The 21,062-nt window shown below is 43.2% G+C and overlaps 1 protein-coding gene across 2 annotated transcripts in view; it reads left to right on the forward strand.

Annotated features, from left to right (window-relative positions):
* The window catches only part of FAM117B (family with sequence similarity 117 member B), a 1,541,712-nt gene that overhangs the window by 1,440,972 nt on the left and 79,678 nt on the right, over nucleotides 1–21,062 (forward strand). For both annotated transcript variants that reach the window (XM_044075095.1, XM_044075096.1), the window contains exon 7: nucleotides 7,511–7,631. In XM_044075095.1, the coding sequence (XP_043931030.1) occupies nucleotides 7,511–7,631 (121 nt within the window). The remainder of the gene's footprint in view (nucleotides 1–7,510; nucleotides 7,632–21,062) is intronic.

Raw genomic sequence — 21,062 nt, forward strand, 5'->3', positions numbered from 1 at the left:
GAGGCCGTTTTGGAGGATGCTTGTGTCGGCTGGAGAGTCGATTATGGCGCCCAGTTTGCAGTCATCTGCGAACTTGGTCAGCCACAGTCCTTCCGTGTTGGCCTGTACCTCCGAGAAATATATACCAAACAAGAGATGTCCCAGGACTGAGCCTTGTGGATACCACTTGTAACTGGTTTGGAGTCTGACATGGCTCCAGCAATTCTAACCATGTGGGTTCTGTCCTTGAGCCAGTTTGCAACTCATCTAGTGACATAGGGGTTTATATTTAAGCTGGTGAGCTTCTCTATAATGCCCGAGTGGGGTATTGTATCGAAGGCTTTTGCGAGGTCCAGGTAGGCTGTGTGGACCACCTTCCCCTCATCAATGGCCTTGGTGACTGTTTCAAAGAAATCGACCAGGTTTAAGAGGCAGGATCTGCCCTTAACAAAGCTGAACTGGGTAGGATCCAGTGTCTGTAGGTCCCCAATATCTTTATTTATGAGGTCCATGATGATCCTTTCCATAGCTTTGCAGACCAAGCTAGTCAGGCTTATGGGGTGATAGTTTCCAGGATCCGTTGAGGCACCACCTTTGTGGAGAGGGACCACCGTTGCTGTACGCCACTCTTTGGGTACATATCCTGTAGTAAGGCTGAGATTGGACAGTAGTTTTATGTTTGGGTTTAGCTCTTCTTGGAGTTCATGTAGGACGTAGCCCTGGACACCGTCTGGTTCCATTGATGCTGTGTTTTTTGCTTTGGAGAGGGCAGCTCTTACCTGAGCATCTGGAATGTCAGGGGGCAGAACTCTGCTGGGATAGATATTTGCCCTTTTGGTGGTGGGGGGGGAGTTTGCTCTGAACCTGTCAGCTAGGATGTTGGCAATGTCTGTGGGTTCGGTGTATTTTTTGTCATTTTGGACTAATTCTGAGCATATCTGGGAATTCCCACCCAGGTTCCTGACATAACTAAAGAAAGCCTTGTGATTATCCTTAGTGTCCTGTGCAATTTTTCTCTCGAAGCTGGCCTTAGATGATTTTATGAGTGCCTTTAGTTTTTTGCTAATACTGAGATGCCTTCCCTTTTTGGGATTTTTCTCTATCATGTAGTAGCTTCCTCCTTCTATTGTGTTTATGACTGGGGTCCACCAGACAGGACATCTGCCTTTGGAGGATTGGGTCTCGGTTTTATTTGGGATTGCATGATCCATGCATTCCTGAAGGTGTTCATAGAATGCGTTTATAAAGGATTCTGCGGTCTGGGCCGTATTTTCCACAGGCTTGGGGGCTTTGAAGGATTCCACCTTGGTTTTGAGGAGTGTTAAATTTGCTTTAGAGAAGTTTTTCACTGTGGTTTTCTGGGCAGGGGGTGGGGTCGGGATTTGAATATCCAGTGAGATTAGTTTATGGTCTGATCTTACCAGTGAGGGATACACTTCTGGTCTGGAGCATAGAGTCCCCATGTTGGTGATGATCAGGTCCAGTATGTTTTCCCCTCTTGTGGGAGTGGTAACAATTGTTCCATAGCATTTCAGTTTATAAATTCTAGGAACCTTTGGGCTATGGTGTTGGAGCTAGAGTAATGCTCCCAGTCTATGTTTGGGTAGTTGAAGTCTCCCAATATAATGGTGTTTGGAGAGACCTTCATATTTTCCAGTGTTCTCAGGAAGGCTGAGTGGGGTTCCCGGGTTTGGGAGGGTGGTCTGTAGCAGGCTATAAACTGGAAGGCAGTTTTACCCACTGTTAGTTGCACATGGATAGTCTCTGATGCTTCGTGCTGTGCCACCAACCTGGAGGTGTGGGTATCTTTGACGAATATTGATACAATCCCTCCTTTTGTGGTTTGGTCCAAGTTTTGGGGCCGAAAAGCATGGTATGAGGTATAACCTGGTAGTGCTGGGGTGCTCTCGGGAGCCTTGAACCAGGTTTCTGTTACTGCACAGATATCGATGTTCTCCATGCTAAGGAGAGTTTCGAGTGCGTGCATCTTGAGGTTTAGACTTCTGGCGTTGAGTAGCATTATTCTTAGTTTCTTATCCCTTGTGATACCTATGGAGGTGGGTTTGTCTTTTGAGCCTTGCCTAAAAAAGGCACTATGGGGTAGCAAGAGCCTTTGCCAATATCCAAAAGCCCAGGGGTGACAGGTGCAAGCCGTCCCTAGCGAAGCATCGTGGCTTGTTGAGCATGTCATCCCAGCCTGACAGGCATTGGATCCCCTTTGAATGACACCAATACTTAAGCCAATTGTTGAAATTTATCATCTTGTCTTCATATTGTGGCATCATTCTTGGTGAGGGTAAGATGCTACTCAAGGTCAGGGTCATACCGGCCTGGGCTATATGCTCAGAGAGCTCCTCTATGTCTCTCTCCATGTAGTCCAGGGAGGTACGTCTCAGGTCATTCACACCAGCATGGACAATGACTGAGTCATATTTGTACTTGCCTTGGAGTGACCTGAGTGCTTGTGTTATGTGGTGGATCCTAGCGCCTGACAGGCAGCTCACCGTGACCTTCTCCTTGTTCAGCCTGGTGAGCGGGACGTCAGTGTGCCTGACGATAGAGTCCCCTATTACAAGTGTATCAGGTGTGTTGTTTAGCTTTAAGGGCTGTGACTGTTTGGCACACTGGCTTTGTGAGCTATGTGTTGCACGTGTTTTGTTTTGGGGTAGCGGTTGCTTGGGTTTCTGCTTTGGAGGTCTCTGCTGCTTAGGCAGATTTTTATTTAGAGCCTCCGAGTTTGTTTTTGTGTGTTTGTGTTTGGTTTGCTGTCGTGGTAGGTCTATGTGAGACTGGAATTGTAGTGAGTGCAGTTTCCTTCTCCTCCTGACTGGTTACGCCAGTACTGAGTTGAGAGAGCTTAGCCTCCAGTTTGGCTATATGGTTGCATCTCTCACATGTGTTGGAATTTGTTGGGAGGAGGAGAGGGTTGTCTGTGTACATGAGGCAGTTGTAACATTGCCTCAAGATTCCCAGATTCACCAGCTGGACCAGAGAGGAGATTGACAACTGACCTTTGGACATGCTAGAATACTATTGGGAATTCCTTTATAATTGAAATAAAGGGCCAATGGGGAACAAGGTACTCAAGGGGAGTTTGTGAGGGTGTAGTGCTTTTAATTTTTTAGTGCTGACTTATATAATTGCTTTAGTGAGCAAGTGCCAGGTAACTTAAATGCAATGTGTTACAAGTAACTTAAATGCAAAAATGACAAACAGTAACTTTCTTTCAAGTGAAACAAGGAAATAAGTACAGTAAGCAATGCAGATATCACTAGGGATCCACAGAAGCGCTGAGAAGCCGCGTTTTAGGTGGAATTAGCGTTTCAGGGAAATAACAAGCATACAAACAAAGCTAGATTCAGCAGGCCTGGATCTAGTCTATGTTACAGCAAACAAGGTGTACCAATTTCAGTAAGAAACAGTTCAAATATGCAGGCACTATAAGCCTCTAACCAGAAATTCCCAGCTCAGAAGGGCAGAGTCCAGCCTGTCCTCCCACAAGAGTGCAGACCACGAACCTTCTTTATGTAAAATAACACAATTGAATACTTTAAAGAATGCCCTGATTAGTGCTCAAGTTATAAACAAAGCTATCCTCCCACAAGTGTGCAGACCACGAACCCTCTTAATGTAAAATAACTGGCCTGAAGCCCAAGTGCTTAAACCAGAATTAATACACTTTTAGAATAACAGACACTGAGCCCTCAATCAGCAGTTCCCAACTTAGAAGGATGTAAGCTACCTGTTCTGCCAGTACAGTGCAGGCCACAAACCTTCTTAATGTAAAACAACTGGTCTGAAGCCCAAGTGCTTAAACTAAAAGGCTTAGAATGAGTTACACCAAGCAGTAATAAATACAGTTGAGTACTTTTAAGATGACGCAAAATAAAGTAGGAAGAAACACAAATACAGTAAAAGCAGATTTTTTTTTTTTTGTGGAAAGAGAGAAAGGAGTAGCAGAAACTAAGCTGACTGGCCTTCTCAAATGTTCTCCCTGTACTGGGTAGAATGAGGTAATGACACCAGACTGGGAGGAGGGTCCCAGATCAAATTTACACTAGGGGAGGGCAACTGCAAAGCCACCAACTATAAAAGCACTATACCAACAGGGAGGGGTGGTGGGAAACAACTGCAGAAATGTTCTCACAGCTGAAAAGCAGCAGTGAGCCTTTAAATGATAGTTTTAAACACCTAAAGGAGCCTCTAGGAAAAAAGTTATCAGAAACAAACAACCCAACAGATGCTTAATAAAAGTGGACAATTTCCAGTTAATACCTCACACACAGTGAAACTAGCTAGAAAAATACACAGTACACAAATTGCTATAAATAACAAAGAAATAAAGAACAAAATAAACAAAAAACAGGATACTTAATGTTATATATTATAGCTCTGAGTTTGCTGAGTGTCCTTCCTTCGATTAGCTGAGTGTAAAATGGCAGAACACTCACAACTGAGTTTCTTAGGTAACAGAAAGTTGAAACCTGAGACAGCTTTTAAGAAAGAAATCTCAAAAGAACCAATGAGGTGCTTAGTCTAAGCTGTAGTCCAGTTGACCTCAGTCAGCCAATGACCTCAAACAATTCTTTCTCACTGAAATTGCCTGATGGCTTTGGCTAAACCAAAATGTCCCTGAATATGTGCTCAGACACACAGCCTCCACAAACACTAGGCCCAAATACAAGCCTGAATATGGAAATGCTACAAATATACCCACTACTTAGAAACAAACTGCAGAAATGTTTCTCACAGCTGAAAAGCAGCAGTGAGCCTTTAAATGAAAGTTTTAAACAGCTAAAGGAGCCTCTAGAAAAAAGAGTTTAACTATGACAGAGCTATGAAGTGTTGGACTGGTGTGATTTATATTCCACTGCAGGTGTAGCTGTATTCCATTAAACTAGATCACCGCTTACTGATGCAGCTTTTTTTTTTTTCCAAATATATTTCTGCCAGGCATTTGCTGCTGAGATTTCCATTCACAGTTGCAGTGAGATATACAAAATGGATGTCCGTTCTGTCAGGGCCTGGGCAGGTTTTTCAGCTTAGTCATGTAAGGTGTCTTGTAAACCCTCCACTTATAGAGAGCTGAATATGTTGTGGTTGATAGTCAGCCAGCTGTATAGTGTCTCCTGTAGCCTAGATCCTTAGACTTAACATAGTACTGTGTGTATGCTCTCCATAAATCCATAAGGGTAGACTTTTAGATAAATTGTTTGCTGCAACCAGGGTTGCCAGACGTCCCTATTTGGGCGGGACTGTCCCGAGATCAGCAGCCTGATCCCGAGTCCCGCCCTGCCGGTTTAAATCCCGGCCAGCCTCCACTTTCTTTGTTTTTTTTTTTTTGATTGTCCCATATACCTGGCATACGGGCCAATCAAAAATTGCTAAACACGGAGCTTCTTGTGTTCCGCATTAAACACGAGAAGCTCCGTGTTCAGCGATTTTTGATTGGCCCATATGCCGGTATACGGGCCAATCAAAAATCGCTAAACACGGAGCTACTTGTGTTGAATGTGGAACTGCAATGCATTAAACACGGGAAGCTCCGTGTTTAGTGCAGAGCTACTGTTCTTTAATGTGGAACTGTGTTCCGCTTTAAAGACCTTTTTTTTTTTTTTTGTCTTCATTTGCTGTGAGAGACCTCCTTTTTTTTTTTGTCCCTACCTGGGGGGGCTGGAAATCTGGCAACCCTGGCTGCAACCCGTACTTCCACCTTGCCTTGCACAGCTCATGCATCCTTTTAGGTGTCTACATATAGTCACTGATTTTACAAAATTATTGTAGTTTGATGGGAATTTTATTCATTTTTTACTTCACATGCATTGCAAGCATTGTGTTTGTTATCCCTGTGTCACTCGTAGATGTTTTCAGTAAAGAAAGATATTTTATACACTTTGCTGTCCTCTTTTATGATGTTATGCATGTGCATGTAGTACTTAAGTGTGCCTTTCCTTCTTTTCTCTTAATGATGGGTGTTTATTATGGAGCTTTTTATTCTTAGACTCTTAGTCCTGTCCAAAAGCATTTGCTAGTATAGCATTGTGCTTCTTTCTTAGGGTGTAGAAAGAACAGAGTGGTGCATATGATGTGTACTTTTTTATAGCTGGGTCTCCCTAATGCTCAAGACTTCATTCTTACGTGCCAGTTTGACTACCTGCTGAAAAGGCTAGGCAGAGGGACTGACATTTGCCTTTGGCACACATCCGAAGCAGATTTTAATTTAGGTAGGTCCCAGAGCTGAGGGTGAGGATAGAGGCAGCTTACTAAACCTCTGTCAGAATCCCCTTATACAGCTGGGGTCTGGGACCTTGATGCCCCAAATAGCTCTGAGAATCTAGATATTCTCTGATTCATTTTATGCCTTATTTTTGAAAGCTAATTGCTGGTTCACTTTTTTACTGCTTTATTTCTTGTCAGAAGAGTTATGTATGTTCCCACAGATAAAAATCTTTGATATTATTTTTTCACACATGCATGCACGTACTGAAAATGCCCTAAGATGCACATGCACATTCACAGTCACACACACACACTGCACTCTAACCTACAGGCAAATTGGAAGAGCACCAAACTCACCTGTTGGAGGAAACCAAAACATATAAAATGTACCCAGAGACAGGGAGGACATGCACACACCACTCAGAAGAAACCACAGGCAAGAAGTCAACCAGAGAACGCAAGCACCAGGAAAACGAAATGCTGCTCACTGCACTACTGTGCCACTGATCCACTGCTTTCACACACATCCTTCCCAGACCACAAGAGACATCCCCTTTTTGCATACATTGCTGACATTCGACTGTGATAGAAATTGAAAGAAAGTAAGTCTGACTTGCTGCTCTTAGATCCACTGCAGTGATCCCACGCACACACGAATAAGCTGTGAGTGATCATTTTACATTTCTTCTTCTTCTTCTTTCAGCTTTTTCCCAGTTAGGGGTCACCACAGCGGATCATCTGTCTGCTCATGATTGGCAGTGGAATTTTACACTGTCGAGTTGCCAGCCTGGCACCCAACCTTCCACAGAAGGCACACACACGCACACACCTAGGGCTAATTTAGAGTGTCCAATTCACCTACTGCATGTCTTTGGGATGTGGGAGGAAACCCACGCAACCACAGGGAGGACATGCAGTCTCTGCATAGAAGGCACCCCAGCCGAGGATCGAACCAGAGAACCTCTTGCTGTGAGGTGGTGACGCTAACCACTGCACTGCCGTGGCTGCCCAATCATTTTACATTGCTGTCAAGTACAAAACAATGTATGACACTGCATCTGTGTCTGTATATCAGTGACTGTGTAACTGTGATTAAAAAACAATGGGGTAAGAACTGCAGGAAATTATCTATGTAACTCTGAACTTGAACCAGCCAGATCGTGCATTCAGTTTTACCCAGAAGTACTGTTTTTATTCATTTTTATTTTTAAATGTTTTTGTTTACCATGCATTTCAAAAAGTGAGATATAGTGTCCCTGTCGGGCTTCTGATTTAACCTGTGATTTATTTGTTTGTTTGTTTATTTTTGCAGAAAATGGAAATGGTTCACCACTGCCGAAGTATGCATCATCACCAAAGCCAAATAACAGTTACATGTTTAAACGGGAACCTCCTGAAGGCTGTGAGAAAGTGAAAGTGTTTGAAGAATCTTCGTAAGTACTGAAATTTATTCAGCAATATTACTTATTCTGAGCAGCAGAAAATGCAATTTGGACAGAAAACTGTGCTTCAAGGTTTTCATTACTAATTAGAATTGTACTTGAAAATGGTTATCAATGTATACGTGATTTGTAAGATGATAGGAGCTAAGGCAAAGCTATATGTAAATGAGACTGTATGAATACCCTTCTTTTTATAGTTTGGTGATGTGTTGTGGAAAGTATGCATTTTTATATGTGTGTTAAGCAAATTAAACAAATTATGAGTTCAGTAACTGTTTAGAAGAGCTTGAACATATAATGTATGACTTTGCAAAGCATTTTCTTCTTTTGTGGAAACTCTGCTTTTAGCAGTATTTCATTGCTGGATTAAAATGTTTAAGTCAGTGTGATTTTAAACACACAAAATTACAGATTAAGTTTAGGGTCTTGCAAGATTAAGTAGCAAACTGTTCCTGCAATCATGTAATTTCTTTAACTGCAGTTTCGTCAAAGCCACAATCACTATCAAGCATCAAAAAAACAATTTCACTGAGAAGTCTTACAAAAAGAAACTGACCACACCCATTTCTTTTCTGTGATTATATTTTTTAATCTAGTTTTGCAGTAGTCTGTGCTTAAATTTGGATGTTTTACTGTGTATTTTTTATTTTATTTGAAAGGTGTTCACAAGTAATTAGGATAGCTGCCCTTGCAGGACATTTTAAGTCTATCCGGTTTCCTTTTTAGTTCTTGAATTAATCTGTCCCGTTTGGTGTTTGGCCTTACCCATCCCATGGTCGATAACTGTATATTACCCCAAGTGAGAATAACTGGAATCATAGCATAAATAATTTGAGGGGACCCATGCATGAGATTAAGCATTTTGGAGCTGCCTCTGTTCATTATTAGCACAGGGGCAGTCCTGGGGTAAATTTTCTGTTATCCATCCATAGAGCCAGGTTGCACTTGAATATAGACAGGGATGAGGTTTGTTTTACATGGATGGTTAATCTGTTCCAGAGCAGTGGTTTCCTCTGTGAGATGTACCTGTCCCTTCAGACCTTCCAAACCATTCTGTTGATTTTGCAGAAGAGGTTTAGATTTTTAGACCAATTGTTTCTAATTCTATTTGACTTGATGATGTGCAGTAAGTCCATCAGTATTGAGTAGGAGGATGCCTTGTATGTCAGACTCAGGTCACCTCTTAACAGTTTGTATGAAACTGAGTCTAATGACAGGGCTTTGAGTCTGTTCTTTTACGACATTTTGTTTAGGCCTTGTATTGTTTTAGTAAGGTATCTCTCTGGGCACTCCAGTTGTTGCATGTGTCTGGATAGATACATGTAAAGGGGGCACTATAGGCTCATAGGAAGTTACTTAGGCTATTAGTCCTGAGGCCCTTATAAGCCTACTCAAGAGTTTAGCCCATGTTTAGACAAGTCAGCACCCGAGGCCCCTGTCCAGCAGGGACACGGGTGGAATCTCAAAGGTGTATTTTCCATTTCCAATCCAGTTACCCAGGTTGCGATTAAAAAGGAATAAAAAGGTACTCTGCTTGACATGGCGAGGAAGTCTATTCCACAGATGGGGGAGTCTCTGGGACACAAATCTGTTCCGTCAACAAGTCCTATTGATGTCACAGACCAGGTTGAGGCAGCGCGAGTTGTTTACTTGAGTGGAGCTTGACTTGGCGGATATGCAGCAGTCCCATCAAGGCCGGGTCCGAGATCACCTTGTATGCCAGACAGAAGTCACCTCTGAGGAGTCTGTATGAAATCGAGTAGAGGGATGGGCTAACCCTGTCTGTCTGTGGTATATGTTTGAGGCCCTGGATTCTTCTGGTGAGGAACCTCTATGGTCTCTCCAGCTGCTATATGCATTTTACGAGGTACATGCTGAAAGGGATGTTATACTCAATAACAGGCCTTATAAGGAAAGAATACAGGAATGTTATGACCTCCTTGTTCCTGGATGAGGTACCCTTACTTATAAGGTGGGGCATGTAGAAGGCTTTCCGTACAATGGAAGTCACATGGTGGTCAAAAGTCAGGTTACTATCAACCTGGGTGTGCAAATCCCTCATGACTGATTGCATGCTTAGGATGCTGTTAGGTGATACTTTGTGGAGACGTCACTCTCCCCAAAGGGGATGATGATGCATTTTTTGGTATTCAACTTGAGGCCATGTTTCTGGTACCAGACATTTGTTTGGGTGAGACCCTCTTGGAGGATGTACACATCACTAGGGGAATTGATGACAGCGCCCAGCTTGTAGTCATCTGCAGACTTGGTCAGCCATAGCCACTGGTTTTGGCCTGCACCTCAGATAAGTAAATCCCAAATAACAGAGACCCCCAAGACTCAACCCTGGGGTACGCTGGTCGTTACAGGTCTACTGCTTGAGGTGGCTTCCCTATTTTGACTAGGTGGGTTCTGTCAGTGAACCAGTTTGCTAACCATCTGGTAACAGATGGATCAATGCCTGGTTGAGAGAGTTTATTTATTATGCCTGAGTGGGAAATAGTGTCGAAGGCTTTGACCAGATCAAGGTAGGCGGTGTGCACCATCTTCCCCTCATCCATGGCTTTGATGACTGTCTCTAAGAAGTTGGCTTAAATTTAACAGACATGACCTCCCCTTGATGAAGCCAGACTGTGTGGGATCGAGTGTTTGGAGGTTGCCAATGTCCTTGTTAATGAGGTCCATGATAATCCGTTCCATGGCTTTGCAGATTAGGCTGATGAGTCTATAATTTCCCAGATTGGTTGACACTTCACCTTTGTGCAAAGGCATGACAGTGGCTGCCCTCCACTCAGATGGGACAAAGCCGGTACTTAGGCTTTGGTTGAGTAAGGCACCTAATGGTGCTGCAAGTTCCTGCCTAAGTTCATGTAGGATGCAGCCTGGGATGTTATTGGGTCCCATGGGAGCTGTATTTTTGCAGGTACTGTGGATGTCCTGCTTTACTGATGGGGACAAAGGGATGAAGTTTTCCCTGAATTTGTCAGCCAGCAAGTATGCTATATCTACGGCATTTGTATATGTGGTGTCCTTGACCACCAGTTCTGAACAGATCTGAGTGCTTCCTTTGAGGTTGCGGATGTATGTGAAGAAGGCCTTATGATTGTCTCTAGTAGATATGGCCAATTTGGCTCAAAGTTTGCTTTGGAGGATTTCACTAGTTCTGTTATTTGCTTGTTCAGGCTAAGGAGAGATTGCTTCCATTTGGACACCTGCTCCTTCTTGGTCCTGGACAGACATTTTTCCTTTTGTTATAAAGTTTATTTATTGCAGATGTCCACCAGTCAGGTTTACTCTTCCTTGCAGAGGATGATTTAGTCCTGTCGGGTACACCTGATTCCACGCATCTGTATAAATGCTCGTATAGTGCTTTGGTATAGTTTTGGATATTGATGCCAGTTCCTACAGAGGGAGAAGGGGTTGTTAAGCTGTTTATACCATCTCTCAGGTGGCTGTAATCAGCTTTGGAGAAGTTTTTTTGTTTGATCCTAGCTAGAGGGTGGCTCGAGGTAGATGGTGACTTCGAAAGTGACTGCTTTATGGTCGAATACTACCAGAGAGGATGATACTGTAGGGGTGCTGCAGTGGTTACTCATGTAAGTCCAAGATATTATTAACTCTTGTGGGGGTATTGACTAGCTGTTCCAAGGTGTTTGCATTGACAAAGTCAAGGAATCTTGTGTTCTGGCATGAGTAGTTCTTCCAGTCAGTGTTTGATAGTTAGTCACCCAGGATCAGGGTCATGGGTTAAATCTTGATAGATTTGAAGAGGTCCAGATAGGCGGATTGGACATCTTGAGTCAGATTTGGGGGTCAGTAGCTAGCTGTGATTTGAATAGGGGTCTTGTCAATGGTTAACTGCACCCGGAGTGTCTCCTGTGCTTCATACTGTTTGACCAGCATTGAGGTGTGTATGTCTTTAATGTATATTAAAACTCCCATCTCCTTTGGCTTTACTTCCCACAGTTTGGGGTCTGAATGTATGATGAGATGAGTAACCAGGTAAGGCCGGCATGTTCTCCACAGGTTTGAAGCAGGTTTCTGTAACTGCGCAGATGTCAGCATTTTCCAGGGATAGAATGCTTGCAATGAGTGCAGTTTCATGTTTAAACTCAGCAGTTAGCAGCATGACGTTTAATTTGCGTTTTGTTGGAAATTTTATGTTGGTAGTTTTAACCTCATTACCCTTCCTAAAAAAGGCACTATGGGGCAGGCAAGAACTTTGCCAGAACCCTGAAGCCCAAGTGAGACAGATGCAGGCCATCTCTGACAAAGCATCGTGGTCTGTCGATCATATCTTCCCTGGCTGTCAGGTACTGGATCCCCCTGGAATGACACCAGAAACTAATCCAATTGTTAGTCATTTTCTGTTTGTATTGAGGCATCATTCTGGGTGATGGTAGAATGCTGCTTAAGGCTAGGGACATACCTGCCTGGGACACATATTCATCGAGCTTGTTCATGTCTGTCTTTATGTAGTCCAAGGAGGTACATCTCAAGTGATTCATGCCAACATGGACTATGACAGAGTCATAACAGTATCTGTTGTTGAGAGACTTGAGTGTGTATGTGATATGGCATATTCTGGCCCCTGACAGATAACTAACCATGATTTTCTCCTTATCCATCCTGATGAGAGGCACATCTGTGTGTCTCACAGTGGAGTTTCCTATGACTAATATGTTGAGTTTATGCTTAAGCCTTAGTAGCTGTGAGAGACAGGTGTGTGGACTATGCGTGGTATGTGGTGTGGAGGGCTGTGGAGATCACGTGTGTTTTTGCCTCAGAGGTCTCCTTTGTTTGGGTATGTTTTTGTTGAGGACCTCCACATATGTAGGTGTGTGTTTTGTAGGAGTGGGTGGTGTTTGAGGTGTAGTGATTGTGTTGACAACCTTCTCAGTGCCAGATATACTGGCTTGTGAGGAAGAGAGCTTAGACTCTAGGTTGCTAATGTAATTGCATAGGTGGTAGTAGTAGATGATTGTCTGTGTACATGAGGCAGTTGCTACACTGTCTCAGGATGCCAATATCAACCAGACTGGCGGGAAGAACTCTAGGAAATTGTCCATCTGAATTTGTCAGAATCTGAGGAAGAAAGACCAGGGAGAGCTAAGGGGTAGGCCTAAAGCACAAGTGCTTAAACCAAAACTAAGAGGCTTAGAGTAACAATTTAAATAGGCTGTAAACAAACAGTAATAAATGCAACATGAAATATGCTGTTTAACACTTTAGAGAATAGGCAGCATAAAAAGCAAGATGAAGTAACAAGAGTAGGTGGAGGAAATACAAATATAGTAAAAACAGCTGAATAAAGTGTTTTTTGTAGTAAAGTGGAAAGGGAGAGGAGGAACAGAAGATAATTCAAGGTTAAGGAACTAAGAGGTTTGGCCTTCCCAAATGATCTCTGTATTAGGTAGAATTAGCTAATGAGATGGGACTGGGAGGAGTCTCCAGATCAAATTTACAGTAAAGGCAGGCAACTGCAAAAGCCACAAACATTAAGAACAAAACAGTAGTTTTGTGGGAGAAAAACAAAATTCAGCCAGAGGTCATCAAGTATGTAAATAATTCAGTCAAGCAAATAAATAAAAACAGTGCAGTATTGTTAAGAAACACTGAACAGTTAAAGTGCAAAAAATATACTCAAATTGACTCTGTATTTCCAGATTGTTTAAGGAGCACTCTCAGTCAAGCACCATGGAACTTCTAGCAAGATAAGCAGAAATTCACACAAAGGTAATATTTTTATATGAGCAAGATAAAAGACCCTTCCAAAGCCAAGCCTTGAGGCAATCAGATAACACAAAAGCTGTTAGTTTTTCCACTCTGGAATGAATTCACCACAAACTCCCTGCTGCCCAAGAGAGCTGTATAGGACCCCCTATGTGGAACCAGTTAGTTCAAGCTAAAGTGCTGTGCCAAATGCCTTAGAACAGAAATAAAAATTTCAGCAAAGATCAGAAAACAAAATTCATCCAGAGGTCATCAAATATATAAATGCAGACACAGATAAGTAAATAATTCAGCCAAGCTCAACTTGAAAGTTCAACTGCTGAATCCTACACTAAGGCACTGTATGAGCACATCCACTCATACATGAATCGTGCCATCCCAAATAGAACCAAAATGCTCTCATCCAAAAAAAGGAAGCCAATCTGGTGGTCCCCTGCCATAAACAAACTTTACAACAAAAGAAAGAAACTTTTGCAGAAAAGAGGAAAATCCCAGGATGCAAAAATCTCCATTACTAGCCTCAGTAAGAAACTGAGATGCCTCATAAAATCCTCCAAAGCTAGTTACGAAAATAAAATTGCCAAAGATTCCAAAGACAACCACAAAGCATTCTATAACTATGTCAAGAATCTAAATGGCAATGCTCAGATCTGCTCTGAGCTAAAACAGAATGGCATTAAATATACTGATCCGAAGGATATTGCCAATATCCTGGCAGATCGATTCAGTGCCAACTTCACCCCCCTCTCACCCCCTAAATGGCCCATCTCAATACCGGAAGATTGCCAAATTCCAGTAATAACGGCCACACAGGTACAAAATGCACTCTCTAAAGCCAAGAATACAGCATCCATGGGACCAGATGACATCCGGGCTGTGTACTACATGAACTACAATATGAACTGGCACCTCACCTAAGTGTCATGTTTAATCATAGCCTCACCTCAGGTTTCGTGCCCACTGAGTGGCGCAGAGCTACAGTTATCCCAGTTCACAAGGGGATCCACCTTGGATCCCGAAACTACCGTCCCATCAGTCTGACAAGCCTTATCTGCAAGGCCATGGAACGTATTATCATGGAACTTATAAACAAAGACATTGGCAACCTTCAAACACTGGACCCCACCCAGTTTGGGTTTGTGAAGGGCCGATCTTGTCTCCTGAACCTGATTGACTTCTTTGAATCAGTCTCCAGAGCTATGGACAAGGGTAAGGTGGTCCACACAGCCTATCTAGACCTTGCCAAGGCCTTTGACACCATCCCCCACTCTGGAATCATAGATAAACTTACTAAGTTGGGCATTAATCCCTATGTCACCCAATGGGTTGCTAAATGGCTTACTGATAGAACCCACACTGTAAAAGTAGCCAACTCCGACTCCAAATCCAGCTCCAGACAAGTGACAAGTGGAGTACCTCAGGGTTCAGTCCTGGGGCCGCTCTTGTTTGGCATCTACTTCTCTGAAGTACAGGTCAACACTAAGGGACTCTGGTTAACAAAGTTTGCAGATGACTGCAAACTGGGAGCCATTATTGAATCCCCAAATGATGTGGATACTCTACAAAAGGGCCTTACAGAAACAGATGCTTGGTGCCAGAGCCATGGGCTCAAGCTCAATGCCAAGAAATGTATCGTTATCCCCTTTGGGAAAAAACATGTATCCATGAATTACCATATAGGTGGCAGTACACTAAACACAGAAAGTGTGATAAGAGACTTAGGGACACAGGTGGACAGTGGTCTCACCTTTGATAACCACATCGCCACAACAGTCAGGAAATCCTTCTATGTGGCACACCTCATCACGAAGGGCTTTTCATCCAGAAAAAGGAGGTCATTGTCCCACTGTACTCATCCCTCATTAGACCCATTATAGAATACAACGCCCATTTGGTATGTACCTCTCAAGACATCTGCAACAACTGGAAAGGCCTCAGAAATACCTCACTAAAAGAATCACAGGCCTAAAGCAGATGCCCTACGCTGACCGCCTTAAAAACTCCAGCTATACTCTGTCGCATATCGCCTACTCAGAGGCGATCTCTGCTTAACATACAAGGCCATGTCAAACCCAGAGCTGTTGGACATGCTACACTTAAAGAAATCCCAATCCCTCAGAGCTACACGCCCAGGGATCTAAACCTTGTCATCACAATAAACAAAACATGCTGGAGGGATAGGTTCCTGACCCAGAGACACCCCAGACTCTGGAATAGATTGCCCATACATGTCAAGCAGAGTGCCTCTTTGGACCTCTTCAAGAGGAACCTTGACGATTGGATGGGAGAAAGGAAATTCACCCCAGGGATCACGTCAGTCGCCCTGCTAGACAGGGGTCCAGGAAAGTAAATAATGTGGGAAGAAATAGCCAGGGAATTGTTATGGCTAGGCTTGTATAGGCCCTAGGGCTGATAGCCTAGTACCAACCTATGAAGCAAATAAATAAAAACAGTGCAGTTTGTGTCTTTCGGCTTTTCCCGGTTAGGGGTCGCCACAGCGGAACTCCGGTCCGCTAATGATTTGCAGTAGATTTTTACGTGCCGAGTTGCCAGCTCTGACTCACAACCTTCAACAAAGGTACGCCCATTCACGCATGTCTCCACACAGAAGACGCTCTAGCTGAGAATCGAACAGGACAACGTCTTACTGTGAGGCGACAACGCTACTGCAGCACCACCACTTCCAGATTGTTTAAGGAGCACACTCAGTCCGGCACAGTGGAGCTTTACCAAGATACTCAATGACTGGCCTAATGAGCGAGTAAAGGGGGAGGATGATATTTGACAGGACTTTTTTTTTACGAGAGTGAACACATGTTGGTCGAAAGTTAGGTTGCTGTCCGCATAAATTCCAGAATCCCAAACAACTTTGTCAAGTCTTAGGGGCATGTTGTCAGTTTGCTAGTTCTCTGGAGTTAGATAACTTCTTAGATGTGTTTGCCCATTCCCATAGTAGTGTGACTGTGGAGCTGATGTATTTAAGTAAGGCCAGATTGGGGGGAGGGGCTGGCAAAGCTCATCTACACAAGAGTGCAGTGGGGCTTTGCTTCTGGAAAAAGTGTTTTTTTTTGGGGGGGGGGGATTTAGTGACTGATGCTTTCAATATTACTTTTTTCTGTGATAGTAATGTTGGTGAAATTTCAATGAAATTGCATTAATCCATTGTTTTTTTGTTCTTTATTTTATATCTGTGGTGTTGTATCACAAAATTTAATTTTAGTTTTTTTTAGAAACACAAGCATTTATTTATTTATTTATTTATTTATTTGTTAAATGGGCTAGAATGCTGATCCAAATGAACTATTTTCAGGCTTTGCCCAGATGAAGAAAGTTACAAAAGAGCAACAGTTTTCAGTAAGTATAATGCAAACACAAAGTAATTAGTATAAGCAAGAAACATTAGCAAGTACACATAAATTAAATAGCATAGCATTGTAAAGTTCTGTACTACATATGTGATCATTTCATTGCTGTTCAGTTTTGCTACCTTTGTCCCAATTTACCTATAGCCCCATAGCAGCTAGATGGGGTTGGGGGTTATTTATCTCACAAACCCAAGTTACGGGTTTTGATTCTCCCCTTTGAAAGAGAAATTGGCTAGGCTTAAAGTGTCCCACAAGGGCAGCACGCTTAGTACTTACCTATGAGCTGATGCATATTTGAACAACAGAACGTCTGAAGCAAGTCTGTTAGTGAATTATCCATGTAGAAGATTTGCATACTCTATAAAAAAAAAACAAAATGCGAGCATTTCCATCTGCAGGAGACCCCTCTTCTACCCCTGTCCTGTGGCTCACACCACAATCAATTACACCTTGTTAAAGACATGCACAGACTCCCCTGACACATGCCCACCATTTGTGTTTTCTAATCTCCTAGCATTTATTGAAAGAAACTCCCTTGACTCCATGCTGATGTGCCCCTCAGACACTTGTCTGTCTGCACTGCAACACCAGGTCAGTGGCACAATGTCAGTATCACAGCTAGTGCTTATTTCTTTCCTTTATGTCTCCAGCAGTATCCCCACACCTTCCCCCCAAGAAGAGGAGAACGGGCTGCATTTTATCACTCATTCTCTCCTTGTGCCAACTCCAGCATGTGCCTGAAGCTGCTGATAGAACTTTGATGTTCTTCATGTTTCACTGTTGCAGTCATTACATTTGGGTAATCTGCTGGCAGGTTGCCATCAGTCGGCCTGATTAACAATGTCTTGGGTCCTGCGTTGGTTGCTGTCCCTTCTTCCATGACGTCAGGTTGTCAATGCAGCCAATGCCATTACATCAGCCTTTCTTGCCGTGCGGTGCCTCAAGCAGAAGCAGTTCGCAAGTGCCTGTCGGCTGACTCCTGAAATTTTCGTTTTCGAGTTTCAGAACTGAAGTCTTCAACTAAAAGCTAAGTACCCCATTGGGGAAACTTTTTCTTGCTCCTTACCGATGTCAGTAAAAGTTAGTAATTGCATTACTTGTGGGAAGCAAATACCTCATAAGGATTTTCATTTGTACTGTATTCTTTGCCTAGGCCCTGACCACAACGTGCCTTGCTGTCGGTTTTGTGCTAAATTTAATTAACGCACAATTAAACGTCGATATATTTTTGCTTCTAAATAGATTTAATTATCCAGAAATGTCATCTGTTAGCAACCCGACTACCGGAGTACCTAAAAAACGCAAAGAAAAAGACAGAGACAGACCGTCGAGGTCCAAAACTGATGACGATGCTTCTCCTAAGCCAGTCGCCAGTTCGCCGGTACTCAGGCGCTTTCGCAGCCCCTGATACCCACTACTTCTGATTCGCAGGCCTCTACTGAGACCCATTCGGAGTCCAGTATGCAGCGAGATGCTTCAATTATGGAACCTGCGGATGTCTCTACCTTAGATGGGTCCAGAGCCACTGTGCAGGCACTGGCTTCTGAGGGTGCATTCAGGCCTACAGATTTGTATATTAGACCGACGCCATCTTCAAAACTAAGTCCAAAATCTAAATCTGTGTCTAAAAAAAACAACGCCTGGGCTACATGTGCAGGCCCCTATGCCTAAAAAACAAATGATCAAAATAGCTGAAGATGTAATTACTCTGATCAGGGTTAGCCAACCCCCTCCTTCTAAGAGGCCTAGGCAAGAAATTGATTATGAATCTTCTGAACAGGATTCTATTTCTTCTGACTCTTCTAATGAACAGGAGTTGTCTGTTCCTACTTATGAGGACTCTGATGCAGAAGATTCCATTCCTTCTGCTTCTCCCCCTGAGGATTTTTCTTTTGGGAAAATTTTACATACCTTAAGGGAACATTTCCACTGGGAAAGTCAGGATTTCTCTGAATCTAAAAAGCGACTTGGGGATTTTCTTCTTCCTCAGCATCGGCCTTTGGCTATACCTCATGTTCTAGACATTGTTGATGATGTTTTTTTCAGAATCTAGTACGACTCCTGATTTTCTGCCTCCGGCTCCTTGTAAGCCAGACAAATACTACAAGGTTCCTGACTCTCACAAATTCCTTTTCAAAAATCCTATTGCTGATCCTGAAACCATTTCTCAGGGCCCAAGGGCATTAAGGCCTCTACTGCTAAAAATCCTACCCCTTCTGATAGAGATTCCAGGGCGCTAGATAGATGAGGTAAGATGGTTTACACGTCTGCAACCTTGGCAATCAGGGCTTTAAACTGTCAATTTCATATGCTTAAATATCAACAGCATATCATGGGACTACTTAAACAGAAAATGATGTTAATCTCTGACTGTGTGGAAAATAAAGTTTTGCAGGATTTATTACATTCAGCTGAACAAGTTGGAAAACATACTTTGCAATGTGGTTTTGATTCCTTGGAGGCCTCTTGCAGGGCTGCTGTAACTGGATCTGTGCTAAGAAGGCATGCTTGGCTCAAAGAGCAAACTCTGCCTGACCATGTTAAAGCAAAATTGTTGGATGCTCCTTTACAACAGGACCTTCTCTTTGATAATAAGGCTGAAGAAGTGTTAAAAAAGATGGAAGATAAAGCTAAATCTATGCAAACTGTGAAAGATTTCTTACAGGTGCAACCTCCAAGATTTAGTAGGCACTGGCCTACTAAGAACTGGTCCTTTCCAATCCCCTTGAGAGCCACTCAAGTCAAATCCAGACATTCCAAAGGCTCCAGGTTTCAGTCACAAGGAACTTTTAGAACAAAACAATGGGGTGCCTCCACCTCCAAATCTGGAAACAACAAGGCCCCTCCGAGGGTTGGGAGGGTGGCCTAATGGTTGAGGTGTTTGCCTTACAAACACAAGGTGCAGGGGTTGAGTCTCACAAGGGATAATTGGCTAGGCCTAAAATGGCTCGCAAGGGCAGTTAGCTTAGTACTAATCTATGAACCTATGGTAAACAGTCTCAATGACTTCCCTCTACAATCACCAAGCACTTAACTTTTAGCCGCCCCTTTGGGGGGAAAACTGGCACTTCATGCACGAAACTGGCAACTTATTACCCAGGACAAATGGGTTTTAAATATAGTATCCCAGGGATACAGATTTCATTTCCACACATTGCCAATCCCAAACCGATGGCAAGATCTGCCCTCAAATCAGTGGGCAGAGGCCCAGAAACAAGTTCTGCCCCTCATGAACATAGGGGCTATTCAACCAGTGCCAGAAGAGGAAAAGGGACAAGGTTTCTATTCAAGACTTTTCCTGGTACCCAGAAAAGACAAATCATGGTGTCCAATTCTGGACTTAGCTACTCTAAACACATTTCTGGACATTCCAGAATTCAAGATGCTGACTCTTCAACGGGTACTACCTATGCTAGGCAAAGATTCCTGGTTGATAACTCTAGACTTAAAAGAGGCTTACCTGCATATCCCAATCAGGGAATCTTGCAGAAGATACCTCTGCTTCAAAGCAGGCTACTTGCATTACCAGTTCTCTGCACTGCCCTTTGGCTTATCTGCTGCGCCCAGGGTCTTCACAAAGTGCCTGGCTCCAGTAATTGCATTTTGCAGGCAAATAAATATTCAAATATATCCATACCTGGACGATTGTCTAATGCAGGCGAAAACAAGGATATTCTTCTAAAGCATCTGGCGTTTATAAAAAGGGTTCTAACTTGTCTAGGGTACACCATAAACAAAAAGAAATCACAGCTGGTACCCTCTCAAAAAATTACATTCCTGGGTGCAAGCTTGAATACAACTGCCCAGATGACTTTCCTTGCGCCAGAAAAGCAAATTCAATTGATGACTTACTTCAAACAGGTGGCCACAAAAACCCTGCTATCTGCAAGTCAAATTCTGCAAGCCTTGGGGTTCATGGCCTCTGCATTCTTCTAATTCCATATGCAAGACTGCATATGAGGAAATTTCAGTGGTATATGGTGGACAGAGGCCTGCCACCAAAACAAGGGACTGCCATTCACTCCACCCCCTGCTGTCCAAACCCTAACTACAGATGCATCAGACTATGCTTGGGGCTCATCTGGCAGGAAAGTGCATTCAGGGCAAATGGCGCCCAAATCAAATGCACCTACATATCAATCAGAAAGAGATGCAAGCTGTACAGAATGCACTGAGAGCCTTCAAGGACTACCTTCATCCAGGATAACTAATGATAAAGACAGACAACACCACAGTTATGTGGTACATAAACAAGCAGGGGGGTACACATTTCTACCCCCTTTGCAGACTAGCCATGGCATTGTGGAACACGGCCTTGACCTAT

This window comes from Protopterus annectens, chromosome 6.part0, assembly GCF_019279795.1.
Source record: "Protopterus annectens isolate FY-2018-M chromosome 6.part0, PAN1.0, whole genome shotgun sequence".
Classification (NCBI taxonomy): domain Eukaryota; kingdom Metazoa; phylum Chordata; order Ceratodontiformes; family Protopteridae; genus Protopterus; species Protopterus annectens.